The 16,578-nt window shown below is 41.7% G+C and overlaps 1 protein-coding gene across 1 annotated transcript; it reads left to right on the forward strand.

The window, feature by feature from the left end:
• Positions 1-3,639: 3,639 nt before the first annotated feature.
• klf6a (Kruppel like factor 6a) lies at positions 3,640-14,383 on the forward strand. Its single transcript, XM_069914673.1, has 4 exons — positions 3,640-3,987; positions 6,586-7,162; positions 10,256-10,379; positions 11,965-14,383. The coding sequence occupies exons 1-4, from the start codon at positions 3,886-3,888 to the stop codon at positions 12,014-12,016; spliced, it is 855 nt and encodes a 284-aa protein (XP_069770774.1). The 5' UTR covers positions 3,640-3,885; the 3' UTR covers positions 12,017-14,383.
• Positions 14,384-16,578: the final 2,195 nt, after the last annotated feature.

Below are 16,578 nucleotides of genomic sequence, written 5' to 3' on the forward strand. Positions count from 1 at the left end.
ATATCTTGTGTTCAGGTATAGTAAGTAAATAGGAAGGTTAATTCAATGTTGGGCTTACTACAAGGGGCACAGAGAACACTTGATGCCACTTCACTAAATATGAGATTGCTGTTGGAGAAATGGTTGGACTCCTGTTTAAAGGAAGAATGGGCAAATACTGGAGGTAGTGCAAAGAAGGTCCTCTATTCTTGGTGGGGTACAAGAAGAATGAAAGGTAATCATATTAAAATATAAAAGCTTCTGATGGATGATGTTTCTCTAATGGAGGATCTAGAACTGAAAGGCATGGTTTCAGAATAAGAGGTCATCTATTTCAGATTTCTTATCTCAACGTGGTTACAAGTCTTCAAAATTCTCCAACCCAGAGAGCTATGGAGTTGGTCCATGATGACATTTGAGGTGGACGTGAGGAATTTAAACCACTGTGGTGGCACACCACTAGGCAGGCGAACCAGCCCCGCTTGAAATCCACACGGCGGGGCAGCTGGCCAAAATGGCACCGTCAGGGGGGTTTCCCCTTCTTCTCAGCACAGGGCTCAGAAGCCCGTGCTGGGGGAACCATGTGATGTCTGGATGACGTCAGCGCCCCCCATTGCGGTTCTCAGCCAGGTTCGGGCTGGGAGAATAAGTCCGGCCCAGCAGCCTACAATAAATCAGTCCTGCTCACTGAGCTCAACCTGTCCGGTTTTGTGTTCTTTCAGTAGCACTGTTGCTACTGCTACACCGCAAAGATTTCAGTGGGTATGAGAAAAGAACAGATAAGTGGTATTGAGGTCAAGATTGACACATCGATGATCTTGTAGAATGATAGGAGCAGGATCAAGGGACTTACTTGCCTAACTAATTTCTTTATCAGGGTGGAAAAGAAAGCCTCTTGGCCCTGATGTGAGATCCTTATAAGACAATACCATCAATTCCACGCTCCATATTTTGTATTATCAGTGCAACCATATCCACTCGCTTTCATGCCCAACAATTGCACCTTTTTCTTATGTTCAATTTTCTAAAACCTCTATGGGATTTCTAAAATTCTGCAACTATTCTAAATTGCTCCAATTCTGCCCTCAGTATCCCAGTATTTACTTTTTTTCATGATTGTAGATTTCAACGTCCCAAGCTCTGATATTACCTAAACTGTGTTTTCCTATCATCCTCTTCAATTTTTTCCAAGTATGAGGTCACCATTTCCAAATCTCTCCTCATTTAACATTTGTTTGATGGCATCCAATTTAAAAACACACTCATCTTGGAGGTTAAATTGCTGATGTCTGACTTATCCACACTACACAAGACCACACACACACACACACACACACACACACACACACACACACACACACACACACACACACACATGTGGAGAGGGACAAAGGGTTAACATTTCATGTCCATGACCAGATTGAGTGGCCATTTGGCCCATTGAGGGCTCCCCACCATTTTATCATGACTAATTTACTGTTCTTTTCACTCCCCCCTTCTCCAGCGTTCTCCCCATAACCCTTAATTCCCTTGGAAATCAAGAACTTGCTATCCCAGTCTTAAATATACCCAGTGGCATGGCCTCCACCGCCACTGCAGCAACACATTCTGTAATTCACCATCCCTGGGTAAATAAATTCTTCCTCATCTCTGTTCTAAAAGGAATTATTTTGTTTTGTTTTCTGAGACTGTTCTCTCTGGTGGTCCCAGACTCCCCCCAACCATGGGAAACATACTCTCCACATCCACTCTATCCAGGCCTTTCAGTAAAATCCCAGCTCATCCTCGTCTAGTCCAGCAATTTCATGTTAACTTTCACTCCACAGCCTCAGAACACCAGAAATAGTTAAAAAATACATCTATGAATTCATTCCATGATTTGCATACAATTATAATCCATTTCCCATATTTGGCTTGACATTCAACACTCACCATCACTTCAAACAGTAAACTTGCAAAATTGGTTGTGATGACAAGTAGCTGAAGGAATGGCTCCCCCTCTGGTGCAGATTGTACCACTTACAGTAAAGTCAAAACTTTTTAGCCTCTTATGGAGGAAGTAAAGAACAGATGTGCATTACATTAGGTCACAACAATGATTTTGCAAGGGAATTTGCTTGATGTTTTACAGGCTTACTCAACACAGGAAGAGCATTTGCCCAGTGCTTCCACCCTTACTGAAGTTTCCAAAATTGTAACACATTGATTTATTTTAAATACAGCAGCTGGACTTCAAATATCAAACAAGATTATCACTTCCAACACAATTTTGATGATGAAAATGGCTGGCTTTTTGTTTCTTTAAAAGTTCATGGGGACATCCAATATTGATCAGAATGTCAGACATGTTCTCATACAGATAATGCTGTAAACACTCAATCTGGTCATGGACATGAAATGTTAACCCTTTGTCCCTCTCCACATGTGTGTGTGTGTGTGTGTATAAACTTACTGGAGGATAATACTGCCTTAGAAATGAAAATCTGTCTGATTACACTCAACAAAGATTTTGTATTCTGAACAATTTTATGGATTTTGAGGTGCTGGTCATAAAAATCACATTGGATAAAACCTATTTTGTGATTTCCTGCCACTTTTTTTTTGTCTATTAGTACATTGCCCATAAAGCAAGCTGTTTTGGTGAGTCCAAGATGCCTGGGTACACACTTAGTGCAGATGCAATGCAACATTGTCTTAGGCCTGTGCATGCTTCATCAGGATAGATGTAGTCAGGCTATTAAAAAAAAGCAGCTCACATAGACAGATGCTGTGCATTACATCGACAGCAAAACCACAAAGTGCAACCTGTCATTGAAAATTCATTTTCTGCTGAGCTTGGAGACTGTGACAAACATGGTGAAAGTTTTCAATGTGATCTTGGAAAAGTGGTATCAGGGCAACTAGAATCCATCAATGCTGGCCGGCGACTATTGGACAGTGACACGGGGGAAATCTGCTAAATCCAATGGAAGTTCATTTAATAGTTCACCAACTTCCTACATGATGCAGCAAATAGGAAATCATCTTTGCATTCAGCTTGAAGTTGTCTCTTATAGCCCTCTATTTGATATCAGGAGAAAAAGTTGGTTGTCCGGTGAGATTGAATTGCAAAGCAGCATCAGAATACTTCTGAATGCACTTTTATACCATGCAGGAGCCATAGAGTTAAATTACATCGAGCTCAAAACAAGCTGGCTACAACTTTGAGAACTGGCAAAACTGCCCTCGCTCAGTCGCGAGCAGCTTACAGCGCTCCCAGCCTGCAACCCGCCGCAACTCAATGCTCCAACCATCCGCTCCGGGCTCCCGCCTTATATACGCTGCTAAAAATAGCATGCCGCCGCCTCCACCAATCGGTCGGCAGCAGAGGGGGCAGGGCCTGCGTGTCCCCCGTCGGCCAATCGGAACCGGCGTGGCATTTGACGAGCCGCTCGCCGGCACTCGGGGCCAGCCCTGGGCGGCGCGTCGCTGCGCTCCCATTGGCCCCTCATGACATCATGCGCGCCGCGGCGACTCGGGGCGGCGCCATTGGTCGAGGGGCGGAGGGGGCCAAGGGGGGGGCGGGGCTGCGAGGTCACGTGGGGGCGGGGAGCCAGGGCCCGGGAGGGGGGGGGGAGAGGAGGAGGAGGGAGAGAGGCGGAGCCGCGCGGCCGTTCGGCTTGGGCTCGGCTCTGAATAGGGAAGTGGAGCTGCGCTGACGGTGTGTGTGTGTGTTCATGCATATGAGTGAGTGAGAGACAAGGGGTTGCTCTCACTCCATCTCTTCCTGCTCCTTCTGACGGTCGGCTCGGCTTCACCTTCTGCATCTGCCCTGCAAACCTGGGTTGGCGGAGAAAGTTCTCTTTGAATTCCGCCCATTGCAAACGAGGGAGGGGGCCAGACTGAGCCAAGGGGACGGTCACCGGCATGGATGTTCTCCCGAGGTGCAGCATTTTCCAAGAGCTTCAGATTGTGCACGATACTGGCTACTTCTCAGGGCTGGCATCACTTGAAGAATACTGGCAGCAGGTGACTATATGTGTTGTGTGTGTATATGTGTGTGTGTGGGGGGGGGGCATCTGCCCCGAGCCTTGGCGAGAGCATCTGCCCCGAGCCTTGGCGAGAGCATCTGCCCCGAGCCTTGGGGAGCCTCTGCCCCGAGCCTTGGGGAGAGCATCTGCCCCGAGCCTTGGGGGGAGCCTCTGCCCCGAGCCTTGGGGAGAGCCTGTGCCCTGAGCCTTGGGGAGCCTAGATATGTATCTGTTTTGGGACGTTATTCTGTCCGTTTCTTACTGTTGTTGTCTCTCAGCTGGGCGAGGATTTGCTGCTCCGAAAGTGCCTTGCACTTAAAAAGACTTGTCGCCAACTCCAGTCTCGAAGGTGCCCAGTGACAGCAACTGTCAAATCGCCCAGGAGAGAAATAAAAAAGCTGAATATTGACTGATCGACTACACTCCACGTTTCGTCCTCGAGATGTGTGTGTGTTTTTGTGTTCTGGGGGGGTGGGGGGGGGGGGAGAAGTCTTGCCAGTTCCTATTCTGGTGGTTTTATTCTCTATTTACCACTCTGGCTTGAAAGGAATGTTGTTTGAAGTAGCTTGCTGTCAGGACACAGATGACCAGAGAGAATGGCACAAGACAAACCCAGTTCAAATGCTCATCCTAATCACTCTGAGATGGTTTGGAACTGCACGCCAGCAGTTTGTTTGAAAGCCCCTTGCCTTGTGTAATTGCATGCCCCCCCCCCCCCCCCTTCACCGCACACCCCCCCTTCCAAAGAAGCTGAAACATTCAGTACGTGATTGAAATTGATCCAAGTAGTTTCCTTCAGGCATTTGGGATTTGGGCAGGCAGCCAGACTCGTCTTCTCAGAGCCTTGAGAAACATTTTTTTTTTGTACTACAGTTCGGTCTTGCAGCTTCAATGTGTTTACTGGAAGGTTGGGTCTGGAGGAGGAGACTTGTTTCGATTCCGAACATCCAGGAGCGAGTGGAGCCAAACCTTTAATGAACACGGTCATTTCACTGAAGTTCCTTACGCCCAGAAACCCATAGATCCTGTACAAATCGCCAGTGGACTATTGTGAAATACAAAATGAGGAAGAGAAATGACTGTAATAGCAGGACTGCTTCAAATGAGAAAACAACCCATGAGCCCACTGCATTGTAGTGTTTAAGACCAAAAACAAAAGTTGGCCAGTGATACTGGAGGTTGAGTTGAATGCAATGTTTCAATTCTTAGATTCCTTCTGTAGTTTCAAGAATTTGAAATGCAGAACGTCACGTGTTCCACTTTTTAAAAAAAAAATTGTTTACTGCATTAATTCATTGGCTGCCGACAATACGGTGATAAATGCTGAGCCCAGCACCTTGTGGTTAAAACAGGCGAATTATCGTCAAGGTAGCCGTTCTGCCTCCTGCAGATGGTCGAGGAAGTATCCTATCCACTGGGTGAAATAGTATGATGACTCATTCAGCTTTCCCTATTGACCAAAGGGGGGAGGAGAGAGAGAGGGAGAAAATGTTTTGTACTATGGGACTTCCCGACAGCATTCCAGAGCAATTTCCTCTGCTGCATCCTGTTGAGCACCACTTTCCTCCAATGCTTTTCTTTTAACTCCCCCCCCCCCAAAAAAAAAATTCTAATTGGTATTTTGATCAACATGCAATAAAGGTGAATTAGGCCAAGGTTTCTTGGACTGACTATCAGCTGTTGAGATCCATTCCTGAGCATGCAAGTCTCTGGAAATCGTTGAGGGGTCACGTTTACACACAGAGAGGAAGCTGCGGTCCTTTCCGCCTCTCTCTCTCTCTCTCTAGCAGGCCTGCACTTTGAGTCTTTGAACCTTCCTCTGGCTTTTCTGCTGTCACTTCCACTAGGTAGCAGAGCATTGGCTCAAACGGGTTTTGGAGGATTTTTCTTTTTTTTAAACAAAAAAGGAGAGATCCAGACCTGCTTCACGCCCATGGCACAGCCTTGTGCATCTCTATTGAAAGGAAGGAGGTTCTCTTTCATGATAAGGTAGCTGCTGCCATTAAAAGGGACATCCCTGTCACTGTGGCATATTTATTTGAATATGTAGTTAATGATCTCACCAAAGCCGCTCAGTGGAATTTAAAATTGTGGATTGAGGTCAAATTGATTTTTAAAAATATATATATGAACAAGGATTTTAATTAAAATGATTATTTAGACAGTGCATTTTGCCTTCACGATATCATGAGTACGAATATGTCATTTGGTTCTTTGTCCCTCCATTCAGAAAAAAATCATGACTCATCTTTGCTTCAGGACCTATTTTCTGTGCTAACCCACATCTATTAGTATCCAAAAAAATCTATTGTTCTTTCCTTGATAACAAAGGCAACTTAGCTTCTGGGCTAAAATAAAATCTATTTACTCTCTCCTGGGTGAAGAAATGTCTTTTTAAAAAAAAAATCTTGGTCTTGAATCGCCTTGTTTGGATACCTTTGCCATGTTTAATCTGTTTTAGAAATCCTCATTGGTGATTTTATTTTTAAATTGGTACGCGAGAATTGGTGGCTGCAAGTCTTCAAAGCTGACTCCGAGAATCCTTTGCAAAATCGTGACCTCCTTTAGGTAACCTTCTCAAATTTCTATCTTTCAGACTTGCCTGGAGTTGGAGCGGTACCTTCAAAGTGAGCCCTATGTTTCGGCTTCTGAATTTAGATTTGATGGACAGGATGACCTCTTAAGCAAAATCATGATGGTCTGTGGCGACAAGGATGAAGCGGACAAGAAAAATGCAAACTTGTTGGAAGAGGAGACGCAGGAAAGTCAGAACCTGGAAACCAACAGCATGAGCTCTGATGTAAGCAGCGAGTCCCTGGACAGCTCTGAGGAACTTTCACCCACGGTAAACTATACCTCAAACCCTTTAAATACTGTCCTCGTGAACTCTGGAAATGTAAACTCTCCAGTTCTTTCCACACCTCCCTCATCTCCAGAACTAACCAAGGAATCTTCTCCGCAACTGTGGAGCAACCCACCAGCAAACATTCCTGAGCTGAATACAGTTAAAATTCGTGGTGGAAATGCTACAAAATCATTGGAAAAATCTAGTCCTGTAAATGGAGAGGCTTCACCTGATGGTAGGAGAAGGGTCCACTGGTGTCAGTTCAATGGATGTAGGAAAGTTTACACCAAAAGTTCACACCTAAAAGCACATCAGCGAACTCACACAGGTTAGTGGACACTTGCATGTGGATCATAGGAATGTTGCAATTGTTGTTAATGTTTCCTTTTTTTTTAATTTTTAAAATTCACCTTTTTGGTTCAGGCATGCAACTGGATTGAGTCACGTCAAATGCAGTTCATCTTTTAGGTCTGCTACTAAAGCTGTTTACAAAACCTATTCAGTGGTTTGCACAGCCACCTGGACAAGACAGAAGAGGACAATTTGCACGCATTCTTCCAAAGAACTAGCACACATATGTGATAGGAAACCTTTGTGTCTGTGATATGTAATTTTACAAGTCCTCTGATAGTTTTCCTATGAGTGTTGAATTAAACCTCTTCTGTTGGGTCAAACCACCCAGAACAAGACAGAGTCTCTTCAATTTTGTTTTTGTTGTTTGGCATGGCAAGAAAGAACCAGTTGAGTAGGTGTATAATTGAAGTGTTGGGCATTCAACCAAAGGACCCACGTGTGAATTCCATCCTGCGATGACATTTAGACACAACATTCTTCCTAGAAAGAGAATTGCCAAGCAATTTAATGGATTCCATTCCCCCCCCCACTGGCAGAATAGTACTTTTGGCCATTCAAAAGTGGGACAAATCATTTGACGAAGTTCAGATTTACTCATTTATCATTGTATGTGAGACGTCTGACTAAATAGGTACGAAAATAAATGGCCCAAAATGCAGCATATGCATAGACTGTTAACACTTCTCCCTAGTTATTTTAGCTGCACCCACCCCCCCCCCCCCCTGCGGATCACGAGCTCGTGGATCATGACCATTTGATTAAGAGACCCCTCTTTCCAGAAAGCCTTCGTGGTGGTATGGGATCTGAAAGAGGACTGGCAAAGTGGGTGACTATATGAAGCCTATTGGCCATGCAGTTTTATAACATCAGAACAAAACTTTCCCCAAACATCCAATCCTGCTTTCACATCATTGACAGCACAAGGATTGCTGCAAGTCAGCTTAGAGTCATTTTTACTCTTTGCTTTGAAAGGAATTTTTTTTTTCCCATTGGGGCTGGTGCAATCTGTGTGGAGGATTATTGATGAAGCAGTCACTTTGCCATTTCTTCTGTTGATTTGATTTGGTAATCCATACTGCAGATGTTCCCTTCATTAAAATGCATGGATGATTACGATTGTTTTCCTGGCTTGGGCTGCCTGTGGTTTTAAAAAAAATAATGTTATTGTACTCCGAAACCTCCAAGATACTGTAAAATGTGATGGCTGTTTGCCTTGCTCCTCTATATCCAAAAAAAGCCAATCTTTGCTGATGCTTCGGACCACCAGAAGCCAATAGTTTATGAGAGAGTCATTATTGTGCGGTCGTTTAAACTTATCAAATTAGTGATGCACATTCTTCAGATCGGATGTTGACAAAACCATGCATAATTTGCACGTCCACTTTTTTGGATGTTAGATAAATTTTTATATAAGAAAGGAATGAAGGGATATGGGGAAAAGGCAGGTAGATGGAGATGAGTCGATGATGAGATCAGCCATGATCATATTGAATGGCAGAGCAGGCTGGATGGCCTACTCCTATTTCTGATATTTTATGTTTTTACGATGCTGTTGCATCTTATCGATTCAAACCTTGAGAGATCAGGAAAGAGAATTTGTTTTAAAATCACCTGCCCAAAACCACAAATTGTGAATTCAGTTTCACCTCATTCATTAAATTTAAATTTAGACAAGCAGCACATGAACAGGGCCTACCAGCCTAGGAGCCTGTGCCACCCAATTAGTCTACAACCCCCCCCCCAGTTTTGAACAATGGGAGGAAACCAGAGCCTCTGGGGGGGGGGGGGGACGAACCCTAAACGTGAGGAGAACGTAAACTCCTCACAGACAGCGCGGCAGGTTTCGAACCCCGGTCCCAATCACTAGTGTTTCAGTGGCGTTGCGCTAACTGCCATTGAAGCTGTGGCTCAGCAGGCACAAGAGCAAAGGGGACACTTCTGAAAGCCTTCCTTGCGTCATGAGTGTTACAGTGAATTCCCTGGATACAACTGGTAGAATGCTGGCCTTGCTCCATTAAAGCCAATGTAAACCTACACCCAGGCAGTTCACACGGAAGGATACACACTGCTAAGGGTAATTTGTAAACTTTCAAAACAAGGAAATGGGCTGAGTTCTAGTTATTCCACAGGACGTGAAGCAGGCATATATCGGAGATAAAAAGCTGGAATACTTGGAAATATTGTAACAGATTTTAAATGGTCCTCTCTGATTTCTCAGGAAACATAATGGTAGTAACCTTGAAATTATCCCTATTAAGGTATATTGCCAAGGTGTTTGAAGTGTTGCTGGACACTGTGTCTGAGCTGATTAAAAATTTTTTTCTTTCTCCAATACAAGTACTTCCCTCAGAAATTAAAAAAAAAATTCTTGTATAGTTTAACTGCCAGCTTGCAGTGTTATTACGAGTTATGAAATGTCTACCCCCGCACAGCTCCCTCTGCTTCAATATGGCTCTCTTACAGGCGTACAGTGGCATAGGAGAATCATCCTTTGTTGGGATTATGATAAAATCAAAGTGTTCTGTAGTACAACTGCTGTCAATGGTTTGCTATGTTGTTGACAGTCATAAATAGGACCTGCTCAGGAAGAGCTTGTGCAATCAGTCCTTAAATATGTGCTACATGTTAATGTAATTTACTGTATTTGCACTCTTGAATTAAAAGGTGAAATGGCAAATATTGTCACTCAAATGCATGGTGGTTGTGAAAGAATAACTGGAGCCAATAGCATTGCATGACATCAATCACTAACTGATCTCTTTTTACTTTGTCATCCTTGGTTGTATATCATTTTGTTTTCTCATCTTTTCTCAATAGCTGGTTTCTGGAAAACCACAACTATTAATTGCTACCTGCAATTTTTATCTCTACTGGCTGCTACTTGAAATCTGGCACTTTTTTTTTGGTGGGGGAGGGGGGGAGAGTGGTGAGAGAAGGTGGATGTTAGAAGGTGTAATAATCAAACCTCTATGCCAATATTTTTTTTTCGTATTGCAAATGGTACAGATGGTCAGCCAGGTTCCAGTTGCCTTCTGCTGCTTGACGTGCCCTTGTTTAATGTCCGCAGGTGAAAAGCCTTATAGGTGTTCTTGGGAAGGCTGTGAATGGCGATTTGCACGAAGTGATGAGCTTACAAGGCACTTCAGGAAACACACTGGGGCAAAACCGTTTAAATGCACTCATTGTGACAGGTATGGGCATGTTGCAATCACTCCAATCAAAGGTCCATCTTCTTTTTTGTGTTTTTTTTTGTTGCACACCAAGGATTAGCATTGCGATATCAAGCAAATGACCACTTTTGTATGATTCCCTGCGCATTGAATTCATTGGCTAGTTAATAGAGCTAGTTTATAATGAGCTGATAGGGAGATTATAGAGGGTTGGGGGTAGTTTTTTCATGGGTTGTTCAAAAGTAGGGAATGTTGCATTTCATATGTGTTTACGAAGTTAAAGAGGATAGAAAATTTAAAAGAAACTCTCAAACAGATCACCAGTTTTCTTGACAATTAACACCATAATAAAATACATAGATGCAAATACACGGAGCCATTAAGTGAGTACTCCCAAGCCTAGACCATCCTCATGAGCAAATTGTTTTCAAGGCATCATCACAAATTGCCGATTGCAAAGGTCAGAGGTAGATTTAACGCCATTTTAACCATGCTGATCCAATTGGGCAAACTAAAACATTCAATTTGAAGTCCAATATGATTTTAAGATTTTCTATTTTTCTTTATGACACCTTAAAATCTGTTTGGGGAAAAGTTACTTCTATTTAAAATTAATTTAAAATTTTCTAGAACTACTCGGAGAACAATAGGAATATCCTGAGTGTTTATAATCCTTGTCTATTGGTTCACAATTTCTTTGAAAGCAAAGGTGCACAATGTGGACCAAATGGCATTGAGTGCTGCCTGGTCACTCTGTGTTACACTGGTTACATTCCTTGCCTTCATTGCCCAGGCAGGCTTTCAGCTAGGACCACAATATACATAAAGACTGCAGCCTTATTGGTCAACGTCGATAGTTTAATAGCTTGTTTTTTTTTTTAACCTGTTTACCGTTGCTGAAGTTTAGCACTTGATCATTGTAAAGTTTTGTGAGCCGGGGGTTTGATTTGTGTGAGATTGAAGTTCTTCAAGCTTTCTGCTGTGCACCAATGATGCCTTTCATCATTGAACTAATGTGTGGTAATTTCTGGAAAAAGAATAATGATTTTTGGGAATGGAATCCGTTTGAGCTGAACCTGAATCAGTGCATGTTTGATCCTAAACCAGTGTAAAATACAGTGGATGTATCCAATAGACTGAATCAGATCTACATCCTGAAGCTTTATAAGCACTGATGACATTGACCAAAATTGGAAATTAGTTAAAGCATGCCCAAGAATGAAGCCAAATGATGATTCAACTCTGAAGCCATGCATGTCAATTTAAAAACAAAGCAGGTGGTAGAAATCTAACTAAACCAGCACTGGAAATGCTCAGCTTGTCAGACCACATCTGTGGGGAGAGAAAGTGTTAACATTTTCCACATAAAACGTTAACTATTTTCATTCCCAGTTGCAGCCTGGCGCGGAGTACTTCCAGCATTTTCTGTGAGTTATTACTGAATCAATGGACTTCTGATGCTCTTGAAGCAATCTTTTTAGTTGCTATGAATTTAATTCTGAATTAGTTTTGATTCCCACTAACATTAAATAAAATGTAGTTTTAAAATACAAAACTTTTTCTTGAGTAATTTGTCTCATGTTGTCTCCTTGTGTCCCTGCTCCAGGTGTTTCTCCAGGTCTGATCACTTGGCCCTTCACATGAAGAGACACATCTGAGAGGGTGTCCACAGTAAAGTCGGTTGGCGATTCAGCTTCACAATTGAACTGCCACACAAGGAGGAACGTATGCTCCAGCCAAAGCATGCCATTTTGCACCCTACCCAGTAGCCTCCAGGACCTTTTTTTGTCAGGGTGTTCTCAAAGACCGTTTAGAGTACGAGGCAGCATAGCAACTGTGGTGGATGGTATCTGGAAATTTTCCTGGATGTACATTGGTACTCAACCTTGTCCGGTGGCTGCCAAGTCCCCGCTGTGAGCATGTGCACTGAGAACAGGGTTGACTAGGGTTGATTGTATGATGAGGAAGCGATGATTTTTTTTCTTGTGGTGAGGTAAGATTGCTTTAAAGTGGGCTGGATGAGTGTGTGTGAGCGCGAACGAGAGAGAAAAGCAGAGAGAGGGACGTGCCTGGAGATGGGATGACCGCCAAATGTCTTCGCTGTTCCATGCCTTAAGCAAGGCACTGAATCTGGACAGGAGACTCACCCCTTTCCCGTGTGAGAGGAGCTTTTGGTGTCTGGTGCAGCTGATAAATGTGCAATGTGTCGAGTAGCCTTGTTCACTTGCTACAAAAAAAAAGCTAATTTGTAATCCATTGTATAAGCTGTGTATTAAGGATATAACACAACTATAAACTTTCATGATAAACAGAAAGGTGTCGCATGATTCTGGGGATTGTACACTTTTCTTTCTTTGTAATTGGGGACTGCAATTTGATTCCGATTATGTGCAGTTTAAAAGAAAAAAAAATAGGTTTGGGCAAATGTTACATAAAGTAAAGGAAGCCTGGACTGTTTTTTGGTTGAATACCACTATAGCTTAGCAACTGATTTACTTAAGCAGCTAATTTGGGTCTTTTTATTTATGCCTGAGGACTAATTTCTGGTTTCTAAATGTTAATGCACTGTTGACATGAAATAATGGTGCCTTATGTAAGTGACCTTGCTACAGTGAGTGTAGCAATCACATGTGGGTCACCAGACAGGGGTATGGGTGACTTGGGCTCCATTAAGGCTCCCTATCACATGATCTTGTACTCTATGCCTCTTTCTGTCTTTGACATGGAAACAATAATAAAAAAATACTTTTCTTTAATTTTCTGAGTATAAAATGCCAATTTTTGTCTACCCAAGTATTAAATATTAGTTTTATTTTTTTATTTTGACTGAATATAATGTTTTAAAATGATCTATTGAGTATATAGTAACTTCATTGAAGGTGTTCTTTTTTATATTATATAAAAAATATATATTGATGTGCTTTAATGGTAACACATTCCTAGTACTCTGTGCATAAAAGATGACCATGACAAATCGCTTGGCTGTAAAGCACTGTTAATTCTGAAAATGCATCTTCACTTTAACCCTAATGTAGTAAAATAGAAGATTTATAATGGTTAACAGTGACATTGGAGGGGCTCCAGCATGGGATGAATCAGACAAAGTGGCTCATTGGGCCCTTGGCTAGCACTAATTTCCTTTATGTTAGCCTGTTGATTCAGTACATTAGATATTGAGCTGTCTGGAGCAATATCTTAATTTGACTCGTCAATGGGCTGGCTGAGATGCATCTCGGCGGGCAAGAGAAATGCGATTGCCTGGGCTGCAAACATAGTCAGAAAGCCATTGTATTTCACAGTTGTGAGAAGGCTGACTAGAAGTACGCTTACTGAATTTTAATCACCTGGGTGTTTTAAAAACGCACAAAAAATAAATCCTTGAACATCGGGAAACTGCTTGATTAAATCGTTGGGTTTGGAGCTGATGGGGAGGAATGGGCCGTTGGATGTTACTATAATGTTTACACAAACACATGGTTTTGAGGGCAGAGACATACACACTTTCCCTTCTATGCATTTTTTTATTTGCCAAAAACCATAGAGGCAGCTGCTTTTTTGATGAAAATTTACAGCATTTTTTAAACTCTGCATGTGTATGCAATGCTCTACCTAGTTGTACAAGCCACTAGATAAGAATGCCATTGACAGAAAGTTTAAAAACTTGAATCAGCTTGTGCTTTTTAATGCAATATATATTAAACAAAATATGGTTGAATTCACTGGAAGAAAAGGTTAGGCCATGTACTATTTTTCTATTAACTAGCCAATGAACAGTATCTGTACTGTTCTGTGGATAATGGAGCCTTAATGAAACCGTATGACCTTGGGTTGCAATTAAAATTGTTCTTATTATTGATGTTTCACATTTCTTTTTAAAAACCCTGTTTATCTCCAATCTCTTTGTAAAATTTTGTTATTTGAAATCTTTTTACAAGGTTTTATTTGAAATTGTTTTTTGCAAGATTGTTATATTTCTGTATGAATGTATTTTTTATTGTAAAAACAATGGAAAATCCTTAACAAAATGTGCCTCTTCATTTCTTCCTGGTGTTATTGAGTCTCTGGAGCTTTTTTTAATTTAAAATTTATTTTAACATGGCCCTCATTTTAGTGACAGCCAGTCTGTCTGATTGCAAGTTTAACCTTGATGCATGTGTTGTTTAATAATTTAGCATCGAGCACGCCAGAATCCTGAATAATGTCATATTTATGGGCTACTCTTGGAACACTGCAGCAACCAGCACCGTCAAATGATAGGATGTGGGTTTACATTTGTGATCTTTGCACAATGAGTGCCTGTTATCAATCATACCACCACGCATCACTGCCTCTATTACCTGAGCTCCCTTGCTGGAGGTCAAGGACTGACTTCCAAAGAAGATGATGCAGACAGCAACATTAATATGCCAGTGTTCCATCTGCTGTTGAATGGAAGCAGGAGTAGCCAGTCTTCTTCCGTTGTAAATGAAGGAAAATGGCTGGATTGGCTCCAAATTCAGCTCGGCCGATGACGTGCATCTGAGCAGGTCAGAACCGTTGACGCGTGAAACAAAAGTCTGCTGAGGGGCCACAGGTGAAAAGAGACTAGTTTGAATTTGGTTTCAAAGCAGCATTACAGAAGCCATTTTTTTTTTTTGCTGATGCATTTCAAAATGAAAATTCCTCCCGTAATATATGGAATGCATTTAATAGGAAAACGGGTATGGCCAGAACAAATCAGCATTTTTGAAGCCTAATTGATCAAGCTTTAATCCTGGTAGAGTGCTGTTGTCACCAGTGTGGTGCTGTCTACAGCAATCAATCAGAATACATTTGCTGATATTTTTCATTGCGAGTTTGCTTGGCGATATTTTAGTCAGTTCAGCAAGTTGCTTTTGAATGCCTACACCACGCATTCTTGATTGTATTATTCAAATCTACCTTATGAATTCTTGTTCACCTTTTATTTCATTAAGATAATGTTGAAGCTAGGTTATCTGGTTTAAACTCATTTTTGTGATATTCAGTGACTGCTTTCTGTCTAGCACTGAAGGATCAAAGCTGTGGTGGAATAAATAAAATTGAAGGTCATTGTTTGACCCTTGCCGATTGTGGCGTTAACTTTTCCAAACCTTAAAAAAAGGAATAAGAATTCAATTCAAAAATGAAATTTAAAAAAACAGAACGGTGTGATCCTATTTTTGATTGTATTTACAGAAGCAGTGAAGAACCAAATACGATATTTAAAATTATTGTAAAGGTTTGAGAGAGAGATAATGGAAAAGCATAATTCCAGTTACTGGGGGCAGGATTTCTTTTTTAAAAAAATGAAAGATTAATACTAGGAACATAAAAGGGACATTTTAAAGCTATTCATATTGAATTACAAAAATGTGAAAAACATTACTGTGGGTCAGTCACTCATAACATTTTTAGAAATTATAGGAATAGAGTTAGTAGGAATTTTCACAGTGGGTGTATGCCTGAAGTGGGAAATAAATCACATGGGTGTATGAAAAGGACAGTAGGCCTAATTGAATAAATCTTTAACTGGCCAAACAGGGTCAGCCTGTGTTCCATGCTTGTCGACTGTATTAGAATAAATTAAATACATGTATAAAGAATAAATAGTTTCCACAAGGCTTTAATAAAGAGACATTGGCCTTGTTTTTTTCTCCCTTCCCTCTGTGCTATAATCCCGATGAATTCAGCTTGGAATGGCCAACAGTTACTATAATCTGAGCTACTTGATGTAGTAAGGGCCGGAAATAAATCAAAGATTGGAGATGGAGGGAAACACGTTAGCCATACTTTGGTTTATGTTTGAGGTTGAAGATAAATTACCAGTAGAGAGCTCCAGGTTGGATTTTGCGATCTGAAAATGATGTTAAGGAACGTTTGAACTTGTGAGGCGACAGCAAAAGTCCGGGCAAAAAGTATTCTTAACTTTTTATTCTCAAGCATCCACTGCACTATTTAAGATATAGGGGAGAAATAGGCCATTCAGCCCATTGAGTCTGTCCTGCCATTCAATCATGAACGGATCCATTTTCCCCCTCAGCCCCACTGCCCCTGGCCTTCTCCCTATAACATTAACCTATCAATCTCTGCCTTAAATACACCCAATGACCTGTCCTCAACAACTGGCCAAATTCCAACAATTTACCTCCCTCTGGCTGAAATAATTCTTACTTATCTCTGTTTGAAGTGGATGCCCTTTAGTCCTGAATTTGTGCCCTCT

Source organism: Narcine bancroftii, chromosome 1 (genome assembly GCF_036971445.1).
Source record: "Narcine bancroftii isolate sNarBan1 chromosome 1, sNarBan1.hap1, whole genome shotgun sequence".
Lineage (NCBI taxonomy): Eukaryota > Metazoa > Chordata > Chondrichthyes > Torpediniformes > Narcinidae > Narcine > Narcine bancroftii.

Coding starts and splice junctions, on each gene's coding strand:
- klf6a (XM_069914673.1), top strand. CDS start 3,886: ATGGATGTTCTCCCGAGGTGCAGCATTTTCCAAGAGCTTCAGATTGTG. Junction 7,163..10,255: donor ACATCAGCGAACTCACACAG/GTTAGTGGACAC, acceptor TAATGTCCGCAG/GTGAAAAGCCTTATAGGTGT. Junction 10,380..11,964: donor AAATGCACTCATTGTGACAG/GTATGGGCATGT, acceptor TCCCTGCTCCAG/GTGTTTCTCCAGGTCTGATC.